We start from the raw sequence: 20,527 nt of genomic DNA, 5'->3' as shown, positions 1-20,527 counted from the left end.
CCTGTCGAAGGTAATTAAGACTGAAGTGGCTGGGCACGTTGGTGCATGCCTACAATCTCAGCACTGAAGCGAAGGTAGGAAGACCACTGTTCCAGGCCACTGGGCTACGCAGAAGACCCTGTTTTTAAGAAGCCAATCTAGAAACATAAGAGAAATATCAAATGGGTTCCTAGGGAGGCTCATCTGATAGAATCTGTGGGTTTGTTTTTAAGAAGACACACGGCGTGTGCTCTCTCTCCACCTCTGGCACTGTGTGTGTGTGTGTGATGTTGTGTACCACAGTGCACTATGGAGATCAAAAAACAACTTTGTGGGCTGGTGAGATGGCTCAGTGGTTAAGAGTGCCAACTGCTCTTCCGAAGGTCCTGAGTTCAAATCCCAGCAACCACATAGTGGCTCACAACCATCCTTAACGAAATCTGATGCCCTCTTCTGGAGTATCTGAGGACAGCTACAGTGTACTTACATATAATAAATAAATAAATACACAAATACATAACTAAATTAAAAAAAAATAACTTTGTGAAGCCGGTTCTTTCCTTCCAAAGTTTTACTTGACTACGTGGAATTAGGCACAGGTCTCCTGGCTTGCAGCAAGTGTGTTTATCTGCTGAGCCATTTTTTGTTTTCTCTGGATGCTGGTGCTCTGAGGAGAACGTGCTAAGCAGGCATGAGACGCTGGTCTGGGGCTTCCCTGACTCCAAACTGTGAGAAAATGTAATTCTGATGCTGAAGCCACCCAGCCCATGGAGTTCTGTGAGGGCAGTGCCCTGGAGGGCAGTGAGTGTCCAGAAAGCTGGTTCCATCTTTAAGTGCTCAACAGTCATCTAATTTCATCAAGCTGCACCTATGTAAGAGAAGAGCATGTCCAGACAAACCAGGAAACACGGGGAAGGCTAACCTTCCTCCTTTAAAGTTTTTTTTTTTTTTTTTTTTTTGGTTTTTCGAGACAGGGTTTCTCTGTGTAGCCCTGGCTGTCCTGGCACTCACTTTGTAGACCAGGCTGGCCTCGAACTCAGAAATCCGCCTGCCTCTGCCTCCCGAGTGCTGGGATTAAAGGCGTGCGCCACCACGCCCGGCTTAAAGTTAACTCATGCCTAGTTCTTCGGTTCTTAAAAAGGAAATGGACAACACTCTCTAAGCTTCAGTAATATGGACGTGAGCAAGACTGACTTCAGTCTCATCTGTAACCGGGGTGTTTTCATGGCACAGTAATGGTAGCAAGATGTTGGTGTTATACAACATGGAAATGTGCTATCAGGCTGGAGTCTATTTAGAAACACACAGTGCCTGTTTGTTAAAGAGAAATTAGAATGAAAAATCGGTACTGGGGTAGGCACACAAGGTGCGCAGGAACTTGAGCCTCCCCATATCCTGCCACTGAATAGCTATGGGCCAGTGGACAAGTAATGCTGTGTGAGGCTCTCTCCTAGAAGTCACTACAGTACCGACTTCCGGTCAGGACTGTTGATGAGCTCAGGTAACACCTACAACACTTGGTCCAGTGCCATGCTCTTCTGTGGGGGAGGCAAACGGAATAATGGGCTGTGTGTCAATCCTGGTAACTCCTGTTCTACTGCCACAGACAGCAGCCAGCCAACAGAAGAGGCAGGTAGGATAGATATCTAAGAGTGCACTTGCTCACAGGCTGGGGTAGACACCCCACCTACACCGGCCATGGTCCTTCTGAGCAGGCTATGTCTGTACAGGTGGGGAACATAATTCACTGCTGGAATAGAATGGAGAACACATGAATGTCATCAACTGCTTGAAGGAGATGTGGCTTAAGTTAGCTCATGATTCTAAGATGTGGGAAGCGAGAGGGAAGACGTAAGATACTCTAGAGATGGAGAGGGAAGTTACTTTACAGGCCTTAGAGCACTCATGTAGAAAATACTTATCTCATTTAATGAGGTTGGAGTTGAGAATTTGAGTATGAGCCCCTACATTCAGATCCTAAGCAACACAAACACACACACACACACACACAGAGGAGGGAGGGAGAGAGAAACCTAGGCAACAACTGTAAATGTTGCAGAAGTTAAGGACTTTTGAAGTGAAAATAAAACTGCTAAGTGTACAGAAAGCACAAGGACCTTCCAGAGTGTTTACCACTATGAAATGAACAGCATTTCTTTGCATCAAACCAAGCGCCCATACTTCCAGACCACACATACTACCCCCTTCCTATAAAGGAAAACAAAGGAGATGGAGTTTTTCAAAATCTACAGGAATCTGGGCATGCCAATGCTGTCTGTAATCCCATTCCCCGGGAGGCTGAACAAGTGTATCAGGAGTTCAAGACCAGTCTGCTCTACATACCGAGCTCTCATTTTATCCCCTACCATCTTCCCCACCCTTTCTCCCAAATGACAGCAATAAAATCAGTATCGATCCTATCGTAAGAGTGAGTTTGCTTGTTTTGATTACCAGATGTCCAGGTCAGCTGTTTGAAAGGCTCAGAGAGTAGGGTTCAGTCTCCACGAACACGTTTGCCCAGCACTGAGGCCCTGGAGCTGAGCTCCACCATAGAAAGGAAGAACAAAGGAAGAAGCAACCAGAGCCACGAGAATAATGAATAGACCCCATGACATGTTTTGAAATGAAAATAAAAAAAGTAGCAAGCAGAACTATTACCATTAAACAAAGAAGGCTTGGAGCTGAACTGAGGAACAAGATCCAGAGAGGTCTGATGTTCCCAAGAACATACATACGAAGCAGAACTAGAGCAGGGAGAGGGCTGATGTTCCCAAGAACATACATATGGAGCAGGAGAACTAGAGCAGGGCTTTTAACTCGGCTGACTGCAGTGCTGGGCTTTGCCCGCATTCGCCCACCCTGAAACAGAGCCTGCTCAGGGTCGTCTTTCCTTACATCAGACCACTGGGAGCAGTGAGTAAGGTCTGGAAGCACAGGCCCCGCCTCCGTGGGCCCTTCAGATGCTTGACACTGTACTGTCACTCCTGAGCACCGAGTGGTGCCTTCCCTAACCCTCTGCTGTCAGCTCTCTCTCTCCTGCTCCATCGGCATCTGAGTCTATCTAGTCCTTTACATCTTCACACCTACTCTATTTGTTTATCCCAAGCAGCTTTATCAACACACACCTAGACCACCCCAGTCCCTTTACTGCTGCTGCCTCTGTCCACAACACCACCTTCTGCCTGCTGGTCTTTCGCTCAAGCTACTTCTGTCAAAGCTTTTCCTGAGAAACAGGCGAGTTCCCCAGCTCCATTCAGAGGGCTACCATTGCTGGTGCCGGAGGGCTACTCTGCTCTGGCCTGTGTTTAATGGATTTGTTAAAACAAGCCATGGGGTCCATTCATAGCATGGGAGTGGGTGGAAAATGAAGGGAGAGAGGGAATTATGAGAGAAGGAGGGAGAGAAAAATGGAGTGAGAGAGGGAGAGATGGCAGGAGGGAGGGGAGGATGGAAGGAAGGAAGGAGGGAGGGAGAAGAGGAAGGGAGAAGGAAAAGAGAGGAGGGAGAGGGAGACAGACAAGAAGAGATGGAGGGAAGGAGAGCTAAGGAGTAAATGATTGTCAATCAAGACTTTCATTTCATTGTCTTGATGAATGTAATTTGAGGCTTTCCCATGTTACATTTTATTTTATTTTATTCTTTGAGATGAAATTATACTCTGCAGCTTAAGCAGGCCTGGAAGTCACTATGTATCCTAAGCTGGTTTTGAACTCTGGGTAATCCTTCTATCTCAGTGTCCCAAGAGCTGGGATCACACTGTCTTCCCTTTAACTGTAATTAGAGTGTGTAGAACTGTTTGGCCTGCCCTTGCAGGACACCCACACTGTCTCGGGTCTGAGAGGCCTTCCCACTTTGCCTGTTTCCCTGTGCTTGAAGGCCAATGGAACTGAGGTGCTGGGACGGAGACTTACACATACAGAAACCCTGTAGTACCCCCTTATGTATGGGGAGAAGGTCTTGAAATAAGAAAGCAAGAACTTAGAAGAGATAAAGTTCCCAGAATTCTAATCTGAATATAGCTGCTGCTAAATCAATGGAGTCCAGCTTGACCAGTGGAATCTTTTCACAGCTGCCTCATTGAGACCTCCCTAGGAGCACGGAACCCCACTCCCCAGAATCATCAGGCCTGGAGTTCCAGGCACCCAGTCACCTTATGGGCCGTGCTCCTGGATTGTTACCTTCACCTGGAAAGAGGCCCAGCTCATACGTCATGCTGACCCGAGTCATGTACAGGCCTGAGAGACAGGGAGCAAGGTAACTTGCTCTCCAACTCAGGACATGTGAGTGGTGGAGCTGGAGTTTAGACTCGGGATTGTCTGACTCAGGAAGCACAAAGAGCCATCCTGTTAAAACGTCTGGGCTGGAACTCCTCCTAGTGACTGATGTTCCTCCTCCACGTGGGGAAGATAGGGAAGGGCCCCATTAGTCAGTGTCACCCTTAGACTTTATCATGCCCACAGATTCTTACTGTTCAGGGTTAGCATCTTTATTTTCGCACTTAAGGGCAAAGTAAATTTAGCAGTAAAAAGACAAGGAGTTTGTCACATTATCCATCTGATCTTCATTCAGACCCTGCTTACCGAAACCATCCACAAATAAGCATCCGGGTCTTCCAACTGGCTGACTCACAACACAAGTCTGTGTTCACAGGAGGCAACTGCATCCAGAGCTGCCTCTTCCTGACCCGAGGGTCTAGGAACTTCAGTAGAGTGATGCACCAAGTGCCTGAGTTGGGAGGGCAGGGCTATGACTGGCCACAGAGCTGCTAAGCTTGCACACTTGCAGTCTGGCTGAGAAACTAACTACTCAGAGGATTGCTTTCTGGACTCTGGCACATTCCTCTCCTCTCCCTTTCTGCCCTCTGTCTCTCCTTTTTGGGTGACTGAAGTTTCCAAACCTTTTCTCAAAAGAAAGCTGTTCAACAAATGATGTTAAGTAAAATGAGAAGGGACTTCACACACAGCGTTAGCTTGGGTCACACCATTATTGGTTGTTTGTTAGTGAATACTAATTTGAGATGAACATCTTATACTAGGTTGAAATGATGATTTAGCTCTCGATTATATGATAACACATTAGAATTAGGATGGAGAAAAATGCAAAGTAAAGCTATGGCTGGAAGGGCAGAGTCTGATATAATTACCTCAGCTAAGTGAGATTTGTTCCAAGGCCAAAGTCATTTTTTATATTATTGTGTTACTTTGAAAACACATTCTGATCAATCTCTAGAACAGTTTTAAACTTAGCTATGAAAGCCAACACAGGCTAAATATTTAGAAGGTCAACAAGATCTGTATCAATATTTTATACACACACAAACACACTGTAATAATCTTTTATCATTTTTTTTTTCCGAGACAGGGTTTCTCTGTGTAGCCCTGGCTGTCCTGGAACTCACTCTATAGACCAGGCTGGCCTCGAACTCAGAAATCCACCTGCCTCTGCCTCCCGAGTGCTGGAATTAAAGGCTTGTGCCACCACTGCCCAGCTAAAAATTTTAAATTACATTTTTACTTTGCTTTCTCTGTTCATGTACGTGTAAGCATGTGTGGGACATGCTTGCCACAACCACACACAGTCAGGTGTCAGGTGACTTTACGCACTAAGCTGTCTACATCCCTCTCCCATGGTGTTATAGAACCCAGAAAAGCCTAGACACCCCTTACTGGGAATAGAAATACAGTCACAAAGATTTTGGTCTCAGAGGGTTGGGGGTGCATCTCAGTGCTAGACTGTTTACCTACATCATGAATGACACTGTAGAAACCATCAACAACAACAACAACAATTATACAAATGTGTGTACAACACAAGATTTGGTATTTGAAAAAGATTAAATAAATAGGTGTTTATCAAAAGTATGCAAAAACATTTGAAAAAGTAAACCCAACACTTTTAAACTATTTTCTATATTCTTAAATTGATATTATTTCCAAAAAAAGAGAGAAACTTTGAATCTCCTGAAATGTGGAGGGCTATTTTTTGTTGTTAAATATTCCTTAAATATTCTCTTAAATTTTGTCAAAATATTGCTGGAGTATTAACACACATGGAGGCCATTAAGATTCAAGGTACAGCTGTTGTACAGACTATCTGTCTTGTTCTCTGAGCCTCTGGTTAAGCTTTAAGAACTCAGCACCGATGTGACAGCACTACAGTCAAGCAGGCACTGCACGATAACCAGACACTGCCTGGGCAGTGCATGATAATCACTGGCCTGCAGTACCCGGTGTGCTTACTTACATTAAAATGCATAGATTGGCTTAACATTCAACAAACAATTAGCTCTTGGATTCACCATGCACACTGCTATTCTAGGTTTTCCTGTGGGCTTTAGAAATCGAACAACAAAAGAAAAAGTACAATCCCTTGTCTTTTGTGGAATGTGTATCATGGTGGAGCCTGGTGTAGCGGTGGATGGATTGGGTTTATACCTGTTTACATGTTGGCAGCACTAGAGAGAAAGGAGGAGCTCTAAATTGAGGAGTTGCAAATCTGAGTAAGGTGGTCAGGAAATACCCCACTAAAGAGACACTCCTTCAGTAAAATTTGAAGGGAGATATGAGCTCTGTGAGTTTTTCAGACTGTGTATTCCATGTGAAGCTGACAGGAACTAGTAAGGCTCTGACTCAAGGACGTGTCTGGTGAGTTTAGGGGACAGGAGGCAAACCACAGGATTCTGGTTTCTACTGGGTGAGACAGAAAGCCACCAAGAGGTCTGACGCAGAGGTGTGACATGGTAGCCATATCTAACTGGGTGGTGTTGACCACCTTGTCGAGAACAGACAGTGTAATGTGGCTATGAGAGGATGTGAGGGCCTGCCAACAAGCAGGAGACCCTGCTGGCTGGAAGCACAGGAGAAGGACATCCAGGCAGGGCACTTACTGACACATGCTACCAAGCCCAGTCAGTTTTGGAGACAGATGACAATGTATCTATATAGAAGCTGAGTTGACAACCAACTGTGGTGTCTCTCACTTGTAATCCTGGCACTCGGAGGGCTGTGGGTTCGAGGCCAGCCTAGGATACAGAGAAAAGACCTATGCCAAAAACCCTAAAGCAAGAAACAAGTTTTGTCTCAGACAATAGGGAGTCACCTGCTGCCTTAGGAGTACCAGAAGTAAGAACTGTCAAGAGACTCCAAAGGAGCAGAGTGCATCAGAACAAATGATCAGACAAAGAAAACAAAACTCTCCTGGGTGAAAAAACAAAACAAAGCAAAACAAACAAAACAACGACAAAACCTCTGAAATTAAACTTTGAAAGTTAGACAAGAAGAAATGCAGCAGTCGGGAGTGAGCATCAAGGAGCAGCTTGAACGGACTTGGGTGGAGTGGAGGAGACAGAGGAGACCGCTTATAAAGCTTTAAGGCTGAAACAAAAGCTTTCAGAGAGCATATGCCTTTGTCCAACCAATCCACAGAACAGTCTCATACAGGAAGAACTAGGATGGATTTATATGAAAAACTGAAGCATAATAGAGGATGAACATCTACACTATATAACAGTCTGACCACTAAAGCACAACTCAGACACTTAACATAGAAAATAACAGACCCTGCCTATCTGCTCACCAGCACAAACACACCATGCCACCAGACGAAATGTCCATTTCAACCTACACGCAACAGAAAATAATCCCAATCACTGGCCATTACTTTTTTCAAGTTTTCTAATAACTGAAACATTTCCACACGTGTCGCACAACAAAGTTTGAAAGCACAGCAGCAGCTGACACAACCACTTCTTGTTCTTATCTTGTGCATATTTCAAAGGTTTCCTATTTATTTTGAATACTCCAGTGCTGGCCACCTTTCTAACCAACATTATGACTAGGGAGCAGCCCACAACAGGCGGAGGGCAAGGCCGATGGCCACAGCCAGCCAGCGCACTTTCCAGGAACTTCCTGTCTGCAGGAAGCCTGGCAGAAGCAGGGGTCACAGGGTCTAGGAGGAAACACCAGGCTCAGAAAAGAGCAGAGCTTAAGTATTTCCCGTCCAGTTAGTGTGGGAATGTGTTTAAAACAGCTCAGCAGCACCGAGCCTGCACTCCCAGCACCAAGGAGACAGATGATGCCAAGCTCGAGGCCAGCCTGGGTATAAACACCCTATGTCAGTAAAAGCAAAATCATCAAAAATGGCTGAATAGATGGCTCAGCGGGTAAAGTGATTTCTCAAGACCTCAAGACCTAAATTTGATTCTCAAAATCTACATAATGGTAGAAACAGTGAATCAACTCCATAAACTTGTCCTCTGACCTCCAAACACACACTGTGGCATGGGGAGGGAGCCACATATATAAATCACAGACACATATTCATACATACATACATACATACACACATGCACATATACATACACAACTTACACACATACACACGTAATACAATGCACACTCATATGCACACACATATGTACTCATACATATACAACATACACATATACACAAAGAAAAAAATTAAGTAAAAAAATGAACAAAAGTAAAGAACACAGCAACAAACAAAATGATATCTTGCTAACGAAATGAAGTCATGATGCTACTGTAGCAAGGAAGAAAACCAGGCCTGTGCTAAACCTGTCACCAGGCCACGAGTGCCACATACTTGGGTTCTTGATCAGGAACGTAAAAGAAATAGGGTAGAGAGGCTGGACAAGGATGAACTGGCTCTTCTAGACTGTGCAACTTCAGCAAGGCATGGGCCATACTTCCTGCAAAGACCTCGGGCCCCAGCCTGTCTTAGTTACAAAACATCTACTGACATCCAACAACCATTTTTTGCTTTTCTTTTATTTTTGACAATTTCATATAGAGAACATTTTAGCTACTCTCACCCTCACTCTCTTATAGTTCTCACATCACTGTTGTTGGATTGAAACCATAAGATCACTCAATATACAAGTTCAGTTCTGAAGAAAACAAACAAAAGACAGCGGATAAGGGCGGGCTTGGCACTGGTGTCCCTAGCCAAGATTCTAGAACAGGAAAAGTGCTTGCCACTTCCTGGTAAGCCAGTCCTGTGACTCAGCTTGACCGGTGGCTTCAGCAAACACCAGAGCTGCTGACCTTTCACAAGGGCACATGACAGCAGATGTCACAGTGTTAAGTGTCTCTGTGCTACATGCAGAAAAAGTAGCCTTTCAATAAGGTGGTCCCTGAATGACCAGACACATGGTGGGCGCACAGGGCTTGGACTACCTAGCTGTTTTTCTCGTTCCTCTCGGCGTTCTCTGGCTAGCCGCTGCCGGTCATCAACCCGTAGCACAGGTGGGGGATCTGAAATGAGACAGAATACATGAGAAGAGTTAATTTAAGAAAGGCATACATTGGTATATATCTTTTGTTTAAAATATTTGATCAATAAGGTGCTGAAGCAATGGTTAAGAACAATAATTCTTGCAGAGGACCCATAATTGGCTCCCAGCCAATCATCAGGGGGCTCACAACCACCTACACTCAAGCTGTAGGGACCCTTCATATATACAACATTGTAACAATTTGATTGAAATATTAATATTCTTATGAAATTGGTATGTGTCTCACTCAGTAGTATGCTTTGTTATGACTTTTCTGAGAGCTCCCAAGTGTTTTTCTTCTATTATAAGAGCATTAGAGAACAAAGAGAGTACAGCTCAGAGGTGATGCTTGGCTAGCACGTGTGAGCCCTTGGTTTTTGTTCCCTGTATCATCAAGAAAAAACACAGACTAAAAATAACAAGTCGAGTAAAGGCGTAGTTCTTCTGAAGTCTTAGACATTTCCATCAGATGATGTTTGTGTCACGAAGACATCAATTTCTACTCCTCTTACTTGTACTGAGCTGCTCACACTGAGCCTGTGACCCTCGTATGGGGTTATGGAGCTGAAGGTGTGAGTTATGAAAAATCGGGCAATAGGGCAAGGTTTCTGGGGTCACCACAACTAAAAACTCAAAATCAAACATGTAAATGAACCATGGAGTTCTATGTGCTGCATGTCAGTGATGAACCATGGAGTTCTTGGCCCTGCATGCCCTGCTGTACGTCATCTGCTCCCACTGTAGCCTTGGTTTGGAATACACTACTTAACGTAAACTAAGCTTGTCACCAGGCCATGCTAACCAACAGTGAGGAATATTGCCCGAAATGTCTCAGCTCAGACTTGGGACTTCTGTATGTTACAAACTGCTTAGTCCTTTCCTGCTGTTCCTCATCAGCACAGAAGGAACAAGTTAATATGTCTTTGGAGTAGATTTTTGCTAGAATATTTGTTATTTGTATGTGTGTGTGTGTGTGTATGTTGTGTGCACGCGTGCGCATGCACATGCATGTACACTCATTCATGTGAGAATGAGTGAATATAAGTACACACTTGCCAGGGCACATGAATTGATGCAATGCCAGGTGTCCATTCCTCTCTACATTATTCTCTTGATCTAGAGACTCTCACTGAACTACCCTCCAAACATTTTAAAATCACTAAAATCAAAACATTTGATAGAAGAGACTTTTCACTTCAGCTGGGATGTAGCTAGTGGAACATTGCTTGGCCAGCACAAAGCAAGGCCTTGCTTGGCTTTGACCTCCAGCACAATAACAACAAATAACAGAAGCAAAGGAGCTGTTACTTTCATAGGGTAGTCCCATGATCGTGAGGAGTAAAGGTGCGCTAGAGTAAGCCCCACGGGGACGGGGACGGGGACGGGGACGGGGACGGGGACGGGGACGGGGACTTGAGTTTGCTTACATGGTACCCTCTCCAGTCCCAGGCACAGAAAAACCTCCAGTAAGCACCGTTGTGGGAAGGTGGTGGACAGAGGTAGCTGAGGGGAGCTCTCAACCTGCTCATTAAAATGTGGCTGAGATTGCTCAAACAACATTATCCACTGCTGTCTTCCTCCTAAAGGGGAAGCCAGATGTATCTACTCTGATACGGATGCTTTCCACACGACAAAAAGACAAAACTAAGAAAAATGGAGAAGGCTCTGTGAGATGAGACCTGGGCATTTCTGTCTTCTTCCCCACTGTCCAGCTTCAGTAATGGATGAAGCAGGTTTCCAAGAGCCTGGGAGCCACCAGCAGCATTGTGCTTCATGCTCAGCTCGCCCACGAGCCCCACGCTGGTTGCTGGGAAGAAGGTGGCACTGCTTGTCCAGATGTCTGTACTATGTTTACAGACAGTGCCTTTGTGACTCACAAGCAGTGATTACACAAAACCACTTGTAGGTAGGTTATGATCATCGCAGGAAACTGAACAAAGGCTTACTTACTGCTGTGTGGATGCCTCCAAAGATCTGACTGGGTTTTCAGAAGTCACAAGAGATATACAATAATGCTGGGCATGCAAGCTCAAAAACTGTTATAACTTGGCTTCAAACACAGCGCCTTTCAGATGGCATTTGATGTGAGTAAATGAGCTCACAAACATCTTGTCTCAGTGATTATCAACTGACTCCAAAAGGTTTGTGTTTTCATTTCTGTTTAGGATAGAGGAAGCTAGGGCTGGAGAGATGGCCCAGTATTTAAGAACAGTAGCTGCTCTTTCAGAGGACCCGAGTCCAGTCCCCGGCAAGCACATGCTGGCTCACAACCATGTATAGTCGTTTATGATGCCCTCTTCTGTCATGTAGGCATATATGCAATTAGAGTACTCATATACATAAATATACAAATCTGAGAGATGGGGTGAGGGGCGAGGGAAGGGCATTGGGAGATTTTGCTTTTGCTCTGGTGGCAGGGACAGAGCCAAGCACTCCTAAACTCTACTTTTGGATTCTAGTCATCAGCATGGGGCTGCAGCTTTTAAATGACCTCCTACTTCCGAATGTAACTGCCGATATCGTACCTGGTTTGTTTCCTGAGTGGTTGCTAGTTTGTCCTGAAACCGTAGAAGTGGGGCGGCTGGGGGCAGTTCTCTTCTCTTGTACTTTATAGCCATCAGACGCTACAGAGAGACAAAAAGAGACAATTCATTAGATCCTTAAAACGTATTCCCAAGCACTCAGTGGTTCAACATTTACTGTTATCAGGTAGGAGGCTAGAGTCAAAACTACAGAGCAGTAGTAGTTATGGCCTCCAAGTTCAAGGAGGGCGCTGTTCAGCAGAGTGACTGATCCTGCACTAGTGACTTGCTTCAGGGCCTAGTAGAGGCTCACCTCTTTCTGTCAGAGTTCACAGAAAACTAAGGTTTTTTTTTGTTTTGTTTTTTTATAGTAGGTACTGAGCTACCCTGGTGCTTACTATGTACCTCAGGCTGCCTGTAAACTCACAGAAAATTCTCCTGCCTGAGCTCCTGAGAACTGAGATTATAGGAAACAGCCCTTGAGCCCAGTTCTTAGAAGGTTCAAACATTAGGAATTTTAAGGATTCCACAAATGGAACCAGTTGATCACCAAGAGGGACCTGGGATAAAACAAGCAAGGGGGAAGGCTCTGGCCCAGGCAGCAGGCTTCATAGTTCAGCACTGGGCGCTGGGCACTAGGCACTGCTCACGCCTGCTGGGCAGGCGGGCTAGCCAGCCGCGCCCTCAGTGCAGCAGAGAATACGAGATGCAGGAAATTATCTGTTTATCCAGATAAACAAGTCCAGGCCTACAAACTCATCACTGGCTTCTCTTTTTACTCCCTGCATCTAACTCATTAGTCTCTGTGCTGCCTTTAAAAGCACCAAGAGCACCACTTCTGACCATCTCTCCTCTGAGTGGCTTTGATCAAATTAACTAGTCTACCTGACCTCCAGGTCCCCTTCAGTCTGTTCACACATCCATGATCTCATGACAACACTTCAGACCAACCACCTGCTCAAAACTCTGTCGCAACAGCTCCCATCACGCCCAGAGTAAAATCCAAGGTCTCTACCGTATTCTAGAAAGGAGAGTGAGTTTAGGTTTTCATGGGGTTCCACTTCCCATTCATCTTTGTTCCAGGAGAACCAACTTCCTCCAGAGTCCATCCCAGACACTGAGCACGTACCCAAAGGCTCTTGTTACAGATGGCAGCTGGGGTCTCTGCTCAATTGTGACATCAGAGTCCTCCTGGGCTATTTATAAATGGTACTGTCCACCCTAACCCACCCTGCTTAACCGATAGTCCTTACCCTTGGGGATCTTAAGATCACTTCCTTTTCTAAGATAACAGAACAGGATATTACTATTCTTAATATTAATATTTAGAGAAGAGGGTTCCATTTGGTCACGGGGTGTGATGACAATCATGCCATGAAGACTATTTTTATTTATTTATTTATTTATTTATTTATTTATTTATTTATTTGGTTTTTTTCAAGACAAGGTTTCTCTGTGTAGCCCTGGCTGTCCTGGAACTCACTCTGTAGACCAGGCTGGCCTCAAACTCAGAAATCCACCTGCCTCTGCCTCCCGAGTGCTGGGATTAAAGGCATGCACCACCATGCCCGGCTAGGAAGACTAATTTTAAAACAGCTTTCTAAGATGTATTTCCTTCCCTCCCTCTGTCCCTATTTTCCTTCTTGATCTCCAAGACAAGGTCTTAGTACCTAGTTTTGGCTGGCCTGTGCTCACAGCACAAGCCAGGCTGACTTCTTACTCATAGCATAGCCCCTGCCTTAATCTCCCAAGTTCTGACACCATAGGTGTGCATCATGACACTGGGGCAAGCAGTATTTACAAGGGGACTGCAGAGACCCAACCTTCGCCCTCAAATACTTATATTTTGTGACTATATTTCAATCACACAGGAATTTGCTATGGAGGATCACACAACCTCTATGTTTTAAGTATCAGGCTGATGTCTGGCTGGCCCTTTGTATACTGGGTTGTTTCTACCGACTTTCCTGGAAGACTTTGTAAAGATTCAGGAATCTCTGAATCATGAGTCAAAACAAGTATCTCTTAAAGAAAAATGAATCAGTAGAGAGGGCTGACGAGACGGCTCAGTGGTAGAGAGCACTTGCCTCGAGTATGGTAAAAGCTGGCACCTACACTCAGCACCGGTGGTGAGGAGGACTCAGTACACTGGGCAGGGCAGTAAATGAGAAGTTAAACAGGAGATGGCCTTGATTGTTGGCTTCTAACAGTACTTGGTACTTAAGGAAACTTTCCTCAAGTTGTCACTTTCCAGCTGGGAAAGGGTCATGTTGTATAGTGCATCCCACGGTGAACAATGTTGAGGTGGCTAAGTCAGGATGAGTGTAGGTGAACCAGGACAGGCCTGGCACACTGGCCAGGGACAGCAGCAGATGTCAGGACAGCTCCAGAACACTGTTCCATGTGCTTACTTCAAAATCATGTGGTCAGTGTTGCCATGTAGCAGATGAAGCCCAGACCCAGTAGGGCTGACCTACAGACATATAACTAGAGGCAGCCCCCCAAAACACGCAAACTGGAGTATCATTGGAACCTTTGTTGTCACTGTCACAGAGAGGCTCTTTCGTTAGGTTGCAAGTTAATCTCTCAAAAATGGCTCACAGTACGTAACTCGTGCCACAGGGCTTAGGAAGGAGTGCATGGGCTTTTTATTCATTTATTTTTAATTAATTTATTTTTTTTATTTTACTGTTATCTCCAGCACATACCAAGTTAAGCTGTTTATGAAAGCCTATTAACTCTCTACTTTTATGTTACTGTCCTGAAGTTTTATTATTAGTGGAAATGGGCAGATTCCTAGTGAGGGAAACCCTCACTTTCTCTCATCTGCTGAGGGACAGCAAATACCTCTCAGATGTAGGCAGTACTGTGAGGATGAACAGGGACAATGTCTGTGAACAGTCTACACAGGCTTGTCACACAGAAGCAGTTTGTTCAGGGCCCTTTCTGTCAGCCTAAGCCCTTCTGTAGTGTTCCGGGACTTCCATCTCAGAGGGGTTCAGAACCAGCAGACCCGTGTCTGCTGTGTGAATCCCCTGCAGAAAAACTGAGGCCAAGTCTCAAGTTCCCTGCAGTAAAGAAAGCAAAGAGAGGCCCAGAGCTCTAAGGAGTCCAAAATCCCAACCGGAAGCCTCACTGGGAGGAAGCCACTCAGTCACTGGCTTTCCCTCTCAGAGCTGTGGGGAGAGAAGACCTAGATAGACCAGCTTGGTAGCAGTGTTCCTGGTGAGCAAGCAACAAATGCAGCAGAAAAGGAAAGCTTAAACTGCAATTATAATCATTTGAAAAATAAATTATAATTTTTCATTTTAATAGCACAGGGAATTTCACCAACTAAGAACAACATGGGATGAAGAGTGAGCCCAGGAATAGTGTGCCTTACCTACCATGCGTGAGGCCCTGGGTTTGGTTTCAGTGCCCTCCCACCAAAACAAACAAACAAACAAACAAACAGACAAACAAACAAACCAAAGCCAACAACTCTCACCAAGCAACAAAAACAGTAAAAACAGAAATTTATCTTCAGCTGAGCAGTGGTGGTGCACGCCTTTAGTCCCAGCACTTGGGAGGCAGAGGCAGGCAGATTTCTGAGTTCGAGGCCAGCCTGGGCTACAGAGTGAGTTCCAGGACAGCCAGGGCTACACAGAGAAACCCTGTCTCGAAAAACAAAAACAAAAACAAAGGAAAAGAAATTTAACTTCAGCTTTTCAAAATTAAAAAAATTTAAACTCTTAGGAAATTTATAGCTAGGGCGACGTATACCATCTTTAAATTTGTCAGTAGAAGAGAAACCGTTTTAAATGAGTCAAGTGATGTTCCAATACTGTTTGCTTGAACCTTTTCCTTGTGTTCAAATAAGCCACACACCATGATGTTTTTGCTAACCCTAAGAAACCCTGAGTGATCTTCCTGCTCCCTTAAAAGCTTCATTCCATTAGCGTCTAAATGAGCAACCTGGAATAAGGCCAAAGGGAAGCACACAGACAAGATGCCTTGTGGACAGCCTTGGGACAGGCTCTCCGAGGCATCCAGAGCCAAAGTACGAAGGCAGCCAGCACTGAAGGCTGCCCTCTGCTAAAAACTGCACATCTCCAGGCAAGCTGTGAATGAGCCCTTTACAGTCCACACGGCTGTAACTTCCCACGTTCCTCACAATGGTCTCTCTTCAGAGGTGCTGGGGTTCCCAGTGCTTTGACTTTTGAGTCTATGATGGAGTGCTGTGTGATAGAACCGATCTAACTGAGCTGCTCATTTGGTCAGAATTCATATTCTACAGCACATTAAAAAATGACCTGGAGAATGAACCTAGGTTTCTTGTGCTTGTTAGCCAAGATAAATTGAGACCCTTGAATGAAACTAGCTAGCTTTGAACTCACAATCCTCCTACTTTAGTCTCCCTACTCCTGGGATTATAGCAGTAGAGCACTATGTATGGGTTCAGGGCTGGCTGGCAACAAAAGCTTAGAACCCAGTTCTTCTCTGTATAGGCATCCCTGTCCATCATTTAGTTGGTGTCTGTGGGCATACAGCTTTGGTGTAATAACTGAGAACGCATGACATCACTTTTTATCATGGGTGGAAATGAGCAGTTTCATGTTTATCTGACAGTTTCAGTGTATATGTTGAAAAAGTGAATGTAACCGACCAGACACTGCTATCCTCATTTACATATAATTGTTCCTCGTAGGTATTCATTCAACTATACAGTACCCTTGCAGGATTACTGTAACATTTTAGTCATAAATACCAACCCTCTAATTTTAGTTATGAAATTTGCATTATATGAAAATATAACACCTACGGCCTTGACTACTGAGAACGTTTCCTTCGTTTAATTTCTGAACCACTGTCATTCCGAGTTTGTGTAGCAACAATCAAAGGTTACAGGAGTGACCACCAGATAAATACATATTTAGGAGTAGAAGCTAAATCACACTTTACTCCTCTCAGCCCCCGTTTCTTCCTCCTTCAGCTTGTTCAGACAATCCCTACTAAACCAGGTCACACAGGCTAGCTGTCAAGAGACAGCACCGTATACAGGTTGAGGGGCTGCCCTTGGAGCTGGCAGGGAAAACGAAGTCCAAGTTAACGTGGTAACAGTGTCCCGGGGAGCAAGCGACAGATGCAATGCTGTGTGAATAGAACTTCTCTTCTGCAGTAATTGCCAGCTCTGAGGCCTACTGCCTTTGTCTGCTAACCTGGCCTAGTCCTGGAAGCTTCTAGCCTTTGTACAATCTAATCTATCCTGGACTGTTTTCAGCCTCTGAGACTTGCTGCTGATAAACTCTCCCCTTCCTAGGTTCCTTCTGGGCTTACCAGTCAACTCAGCTGGCTTCTCTCTTGGCCTCTGAATTGCTTTGCTTGGGCTCAAACTAACTTTGGCAATGATTCTAATACATCTTCTGGCTCCTTCTCATTCTCTGGCTTTTTCTGTCTTCTCCTGAGTCTAGCTAGTTCTCTTTTCAACCTGAGTAAAACTCTCTCAGTAAATTGCCACCTCTCTCTTTCCTTTTCTCTCTCTGTGCTCTCTTAAATAGCTTCCCTTTTCTCTTTCTTGGGGATACCCCCATTCTGTCAAATCTTTCTCGGATTTGTCACTTTGTCATTCAGTTAGATGTCACTTTCAAAAACTAGCACTTCCTTCTACAAACCAACTTTACCTTCATTGTCTGGGATGAAAGGTGTGTACCAAGGGCGTGTCTGAATTCCAGTCAGGGGGTTGAAGGTGCTAAGGCTGAGCTACATCACAACTAGACACACATTTTTTTCAGTAAATAACAATCCTGGGTTTCAGATTTGGGCTGTATTGGGGGATTTCAGAACATCTGCACATACATAATTACATATCTGGGAGTTACGGTCCACATTTCAACATGAAATTATACATGTACATTTAGACTGAAAGCAATTTAACATAGTTTTTCATGTACACCCATTTATCACCTGCAGCCAGATGTAGAATTTTCTAATTGTGGGATTAGTCAATGTTAAAACTCAATATTTTATCAGACAAGACTCAAAACCAAAAAGCAGGGATTCACAGAGCCACTGTCCTAACACAAGAGAATATCGCCTGGTCTGTGTGGGCGAAATCACAAGGTGATTCCAGTTTCAGCTGACAGCGTGGGTAAGAACAGACAAGCCTTTCAGCCTCAGAATTTGTAAATCTTATCCTCTCCTGAAATCATTTATCAAACTTGTTTTTGATAATTTGTTCTAAAACAGCCCAGGAAATTGCCACCTTAGTGAACATGACGGGAAGCTTATCTTAGAACATGCATGCCCAGTGTATTTTGTGGGAACATTAAGAAACCAACCACTAAGCTGTTTGGTTTACTGAAAGCACCCCCTTGGTTCATTTTACAGTTCCCTCACACAACGCCAATAGGACTAAACTTTACACACTTTCAATCCAATCAAAAAAGCTTTTACGGGGGAGTTGTTTGCTTGTGTGGTTGAGACAGGGTCTCGTGTAGCGCAGGCTGGCCTGGAGCTAGGAAGGCAAGGAAGACCTTGAACTTGTAATCTTCTGGCCTTCTTTTCTCAAGCACTTCCCAGTGCTGGGATCACAGGCATGCACTACCACACTGCTCAGAAAAAGACTTTAAAAAAAGATTACTTTTTAAAATTTCTGTGTATATGTTTGTGTCTATGAGCACGTGAGTGTAGGTGCCTGGAGTCCAGACTTCTCTAGAGCATGTTAACTGGCAGTGGTGAGCCATCTGATACAGGTGCCAGGGAGTGAACCTGGATTAGTGCAAGACAAGCACTAACCACTAAGCTGTCTTTTCCCAGCTCCCAGAAAAATGGCTTTATCTTAAAATAAACAAGAAAAGGAAAACTTTTCTTCACTAGAGGACAATCCTCTAAATAGAAAATCGTATTTTCAACCTATTGTAGCATACACCAGGTTACAAGGCAAGCTGTCCCTCCTTTGATGGTGACTTAAGTCTCCAGCAACCCTTTGCAGTTACAGTGTTAGTTAGTGGCTACACACATTACCCTGTTTCTTAGCACAGTACAGACTGCACAAAGGGGAGGAAGTCTTAACAATGCAAATGGTTTCCAGTTTTCTTGAGAAATGGTAAATCAGAGGTTGTAATTACTACCCAGCTAATGTCAACAGCTGGGCAAAGTTATAAAATTAGATTTAATCAATTAAGCTCAGTCTGTAATTAGAAGCAACTAAATAACTTGGAAATGAGAAATTAGAGTTCAACTTCATTAGACTTTGCTTAATTAAAGTGAAGTGAAAGAGATTGTTTTTACTTCAGCATGAGAGTAACTCACTTCATGGAGAATTAACACAAATAGTGCCAATGTTTACAGACATGCTTTGTAACTGCAAAAAAGGCTCCCACACTTAAACGTGAAAGTTTAACCAAAGTGAAAAACGTGCAACTCCGGAAACACCCTAAGTAAATAGTAGACGTAATTTAAAACACTGGTTGGAAGAAACCGAGCGAAATCATTTTACTCCCGAGTATCAGCTGAAAGAGTTTAATCAGCAAGACTTGTTGCTCACTGTGAACAATTGTTCCTCTTCTGCAGTCAGTCAGTAAAATACTCTAGAAATTCTTACCAAATTTCACAGAAATGTCACCAAGTGACTGTTATGTACTGAGAGACATATTTTACCCCATTTCATGTCACTAAGCTTTGAACTTAAGTTGTGACATTATAGGCCAGCCTATCCTGCACCTGCCACCTTGCTCTTTCCTCGAATCAGACCCTCAGCCTCAGCATCTCCCCATTATCCACATTAAATCTTTTCTGGTTTTTACAGCAGCATCAGGTTCACGGAACGACTAAGCAGAAACGCCTTACCCATAGTCTGCACTCCCACACTAAAGTGATACGTTTGGGGCATCACCAACATCACAGGTCTATACTTCACATTAGGGCTCACTGTTGATGGGACAGATTGACAGTCTTTGTAAATGTGTAATGATTTGTACTGACTATTGCAACAGCACGCAGAACCCATCCACTTACCATACTTCAGCTCCATTCCCTCATAAAACGGCTCCACACTATCTTAACACCACCACTTTTTCTTTGACTTTTACAACACTGCCGTCTTCCCAATACCACCTGACATTTTAAAATAATGTTTTATATTGATTCTTTGAAGATATAATAAATGTTTTGTATTGATTCTCTGAGGATATCATAATGTTTTGTGTTGATTCTTTCAGGATGTAACAGTGTTTTGTATTGATTCGTTGAGGCTATAAATCATGCAATGCTTTTGACCATGTTCATCTTCTCCCAACTTTTCTGAGATCCATAAATCCCTACCCACTTACTTTCATAGTCACTGCCTAACCACAGAGTCTTACTATGTAGCCCAGGCTATCCTGGAATTTACATTGCTGGTTAAGGCAGAAATAACAGAAAAAAACATTTGGTTATCTTCAGTTTTGATGCATAATTGCCTCCTGGTCCCTTTTCCACCCCACTGGCCTACACTGTGCATTCTGTGACTTAAGCATTTCCACTTTCTACTAGAGTCAAAACCCCCAGTCAGGAGCATTGCCTTGGGTACCGAGCTGGATACATTCTGGGGCTCACTGAGGCTCCTACAGACACCTGCATGGAACTCTGTTATTGGATAACCTCGAGCCGCCAACACTCCCATTTCTACCTCCACATTCTGGGATTGCATGTACCTCCTACTGTGCTGGGTATCAGCGGGTATCCTTTTGAGACTTTCTGGAAGATAACAGGC

At 44.2% G+C, this 20,527-nt stretch overlaps 1 protein-coding gene across 6 annotated transcripts in view; it reads right to left on the bottom strand.

Moving 5' to 3' along the window:
* Positions 1-20,527, bottom strand: part of Map7 (microtubule associated protein 7) — a 132,902-nt gene that overhangs the window by 40,479 nt on the left and 71,896 nt on the right. For 5 of the 6 annotated variants that reach the window (XM_029482843.1, XM_021173685.2, XM_029482840.1 and 2 more), the window contains exons 2-3: positions 11,800-11,898; positions 9,177-9,254 (exon numbers count right to left, since the gene is read on the bottom strand). In XM_029482843.1, coding sequence (XP_029338703.1) covers positions 9,177-9,254; positions 11,800-11,898 — 177 coding nt within the window. Of the gene's footprint in view, positions 1-9,176; positions 9,255-11,799; positions 11,899-12,811; positions 12,924-20,527 lie in introns of those variants that run through there. The other variant, XM_029482842.1, reaches the window with a different exon arrangement.

This window comes from Mus caroli, chromosome 10 (assembly GCF_900094665.2).
Source record: "Mus caroli chromosome 10, CAROLI_EIJ_v1.1, whole genome shotgun sequence".
In the NCBI taxonomy this organism is placed as follows: domain Eukaryota; kingdom Metazoa; phylum Chordata; class Mammalia; order Rodentia; family Muridae; genus Mus; species Mus caroli.
This window is presented reverse-complemented; position numbering and strand designations above follow the sequence as displayed.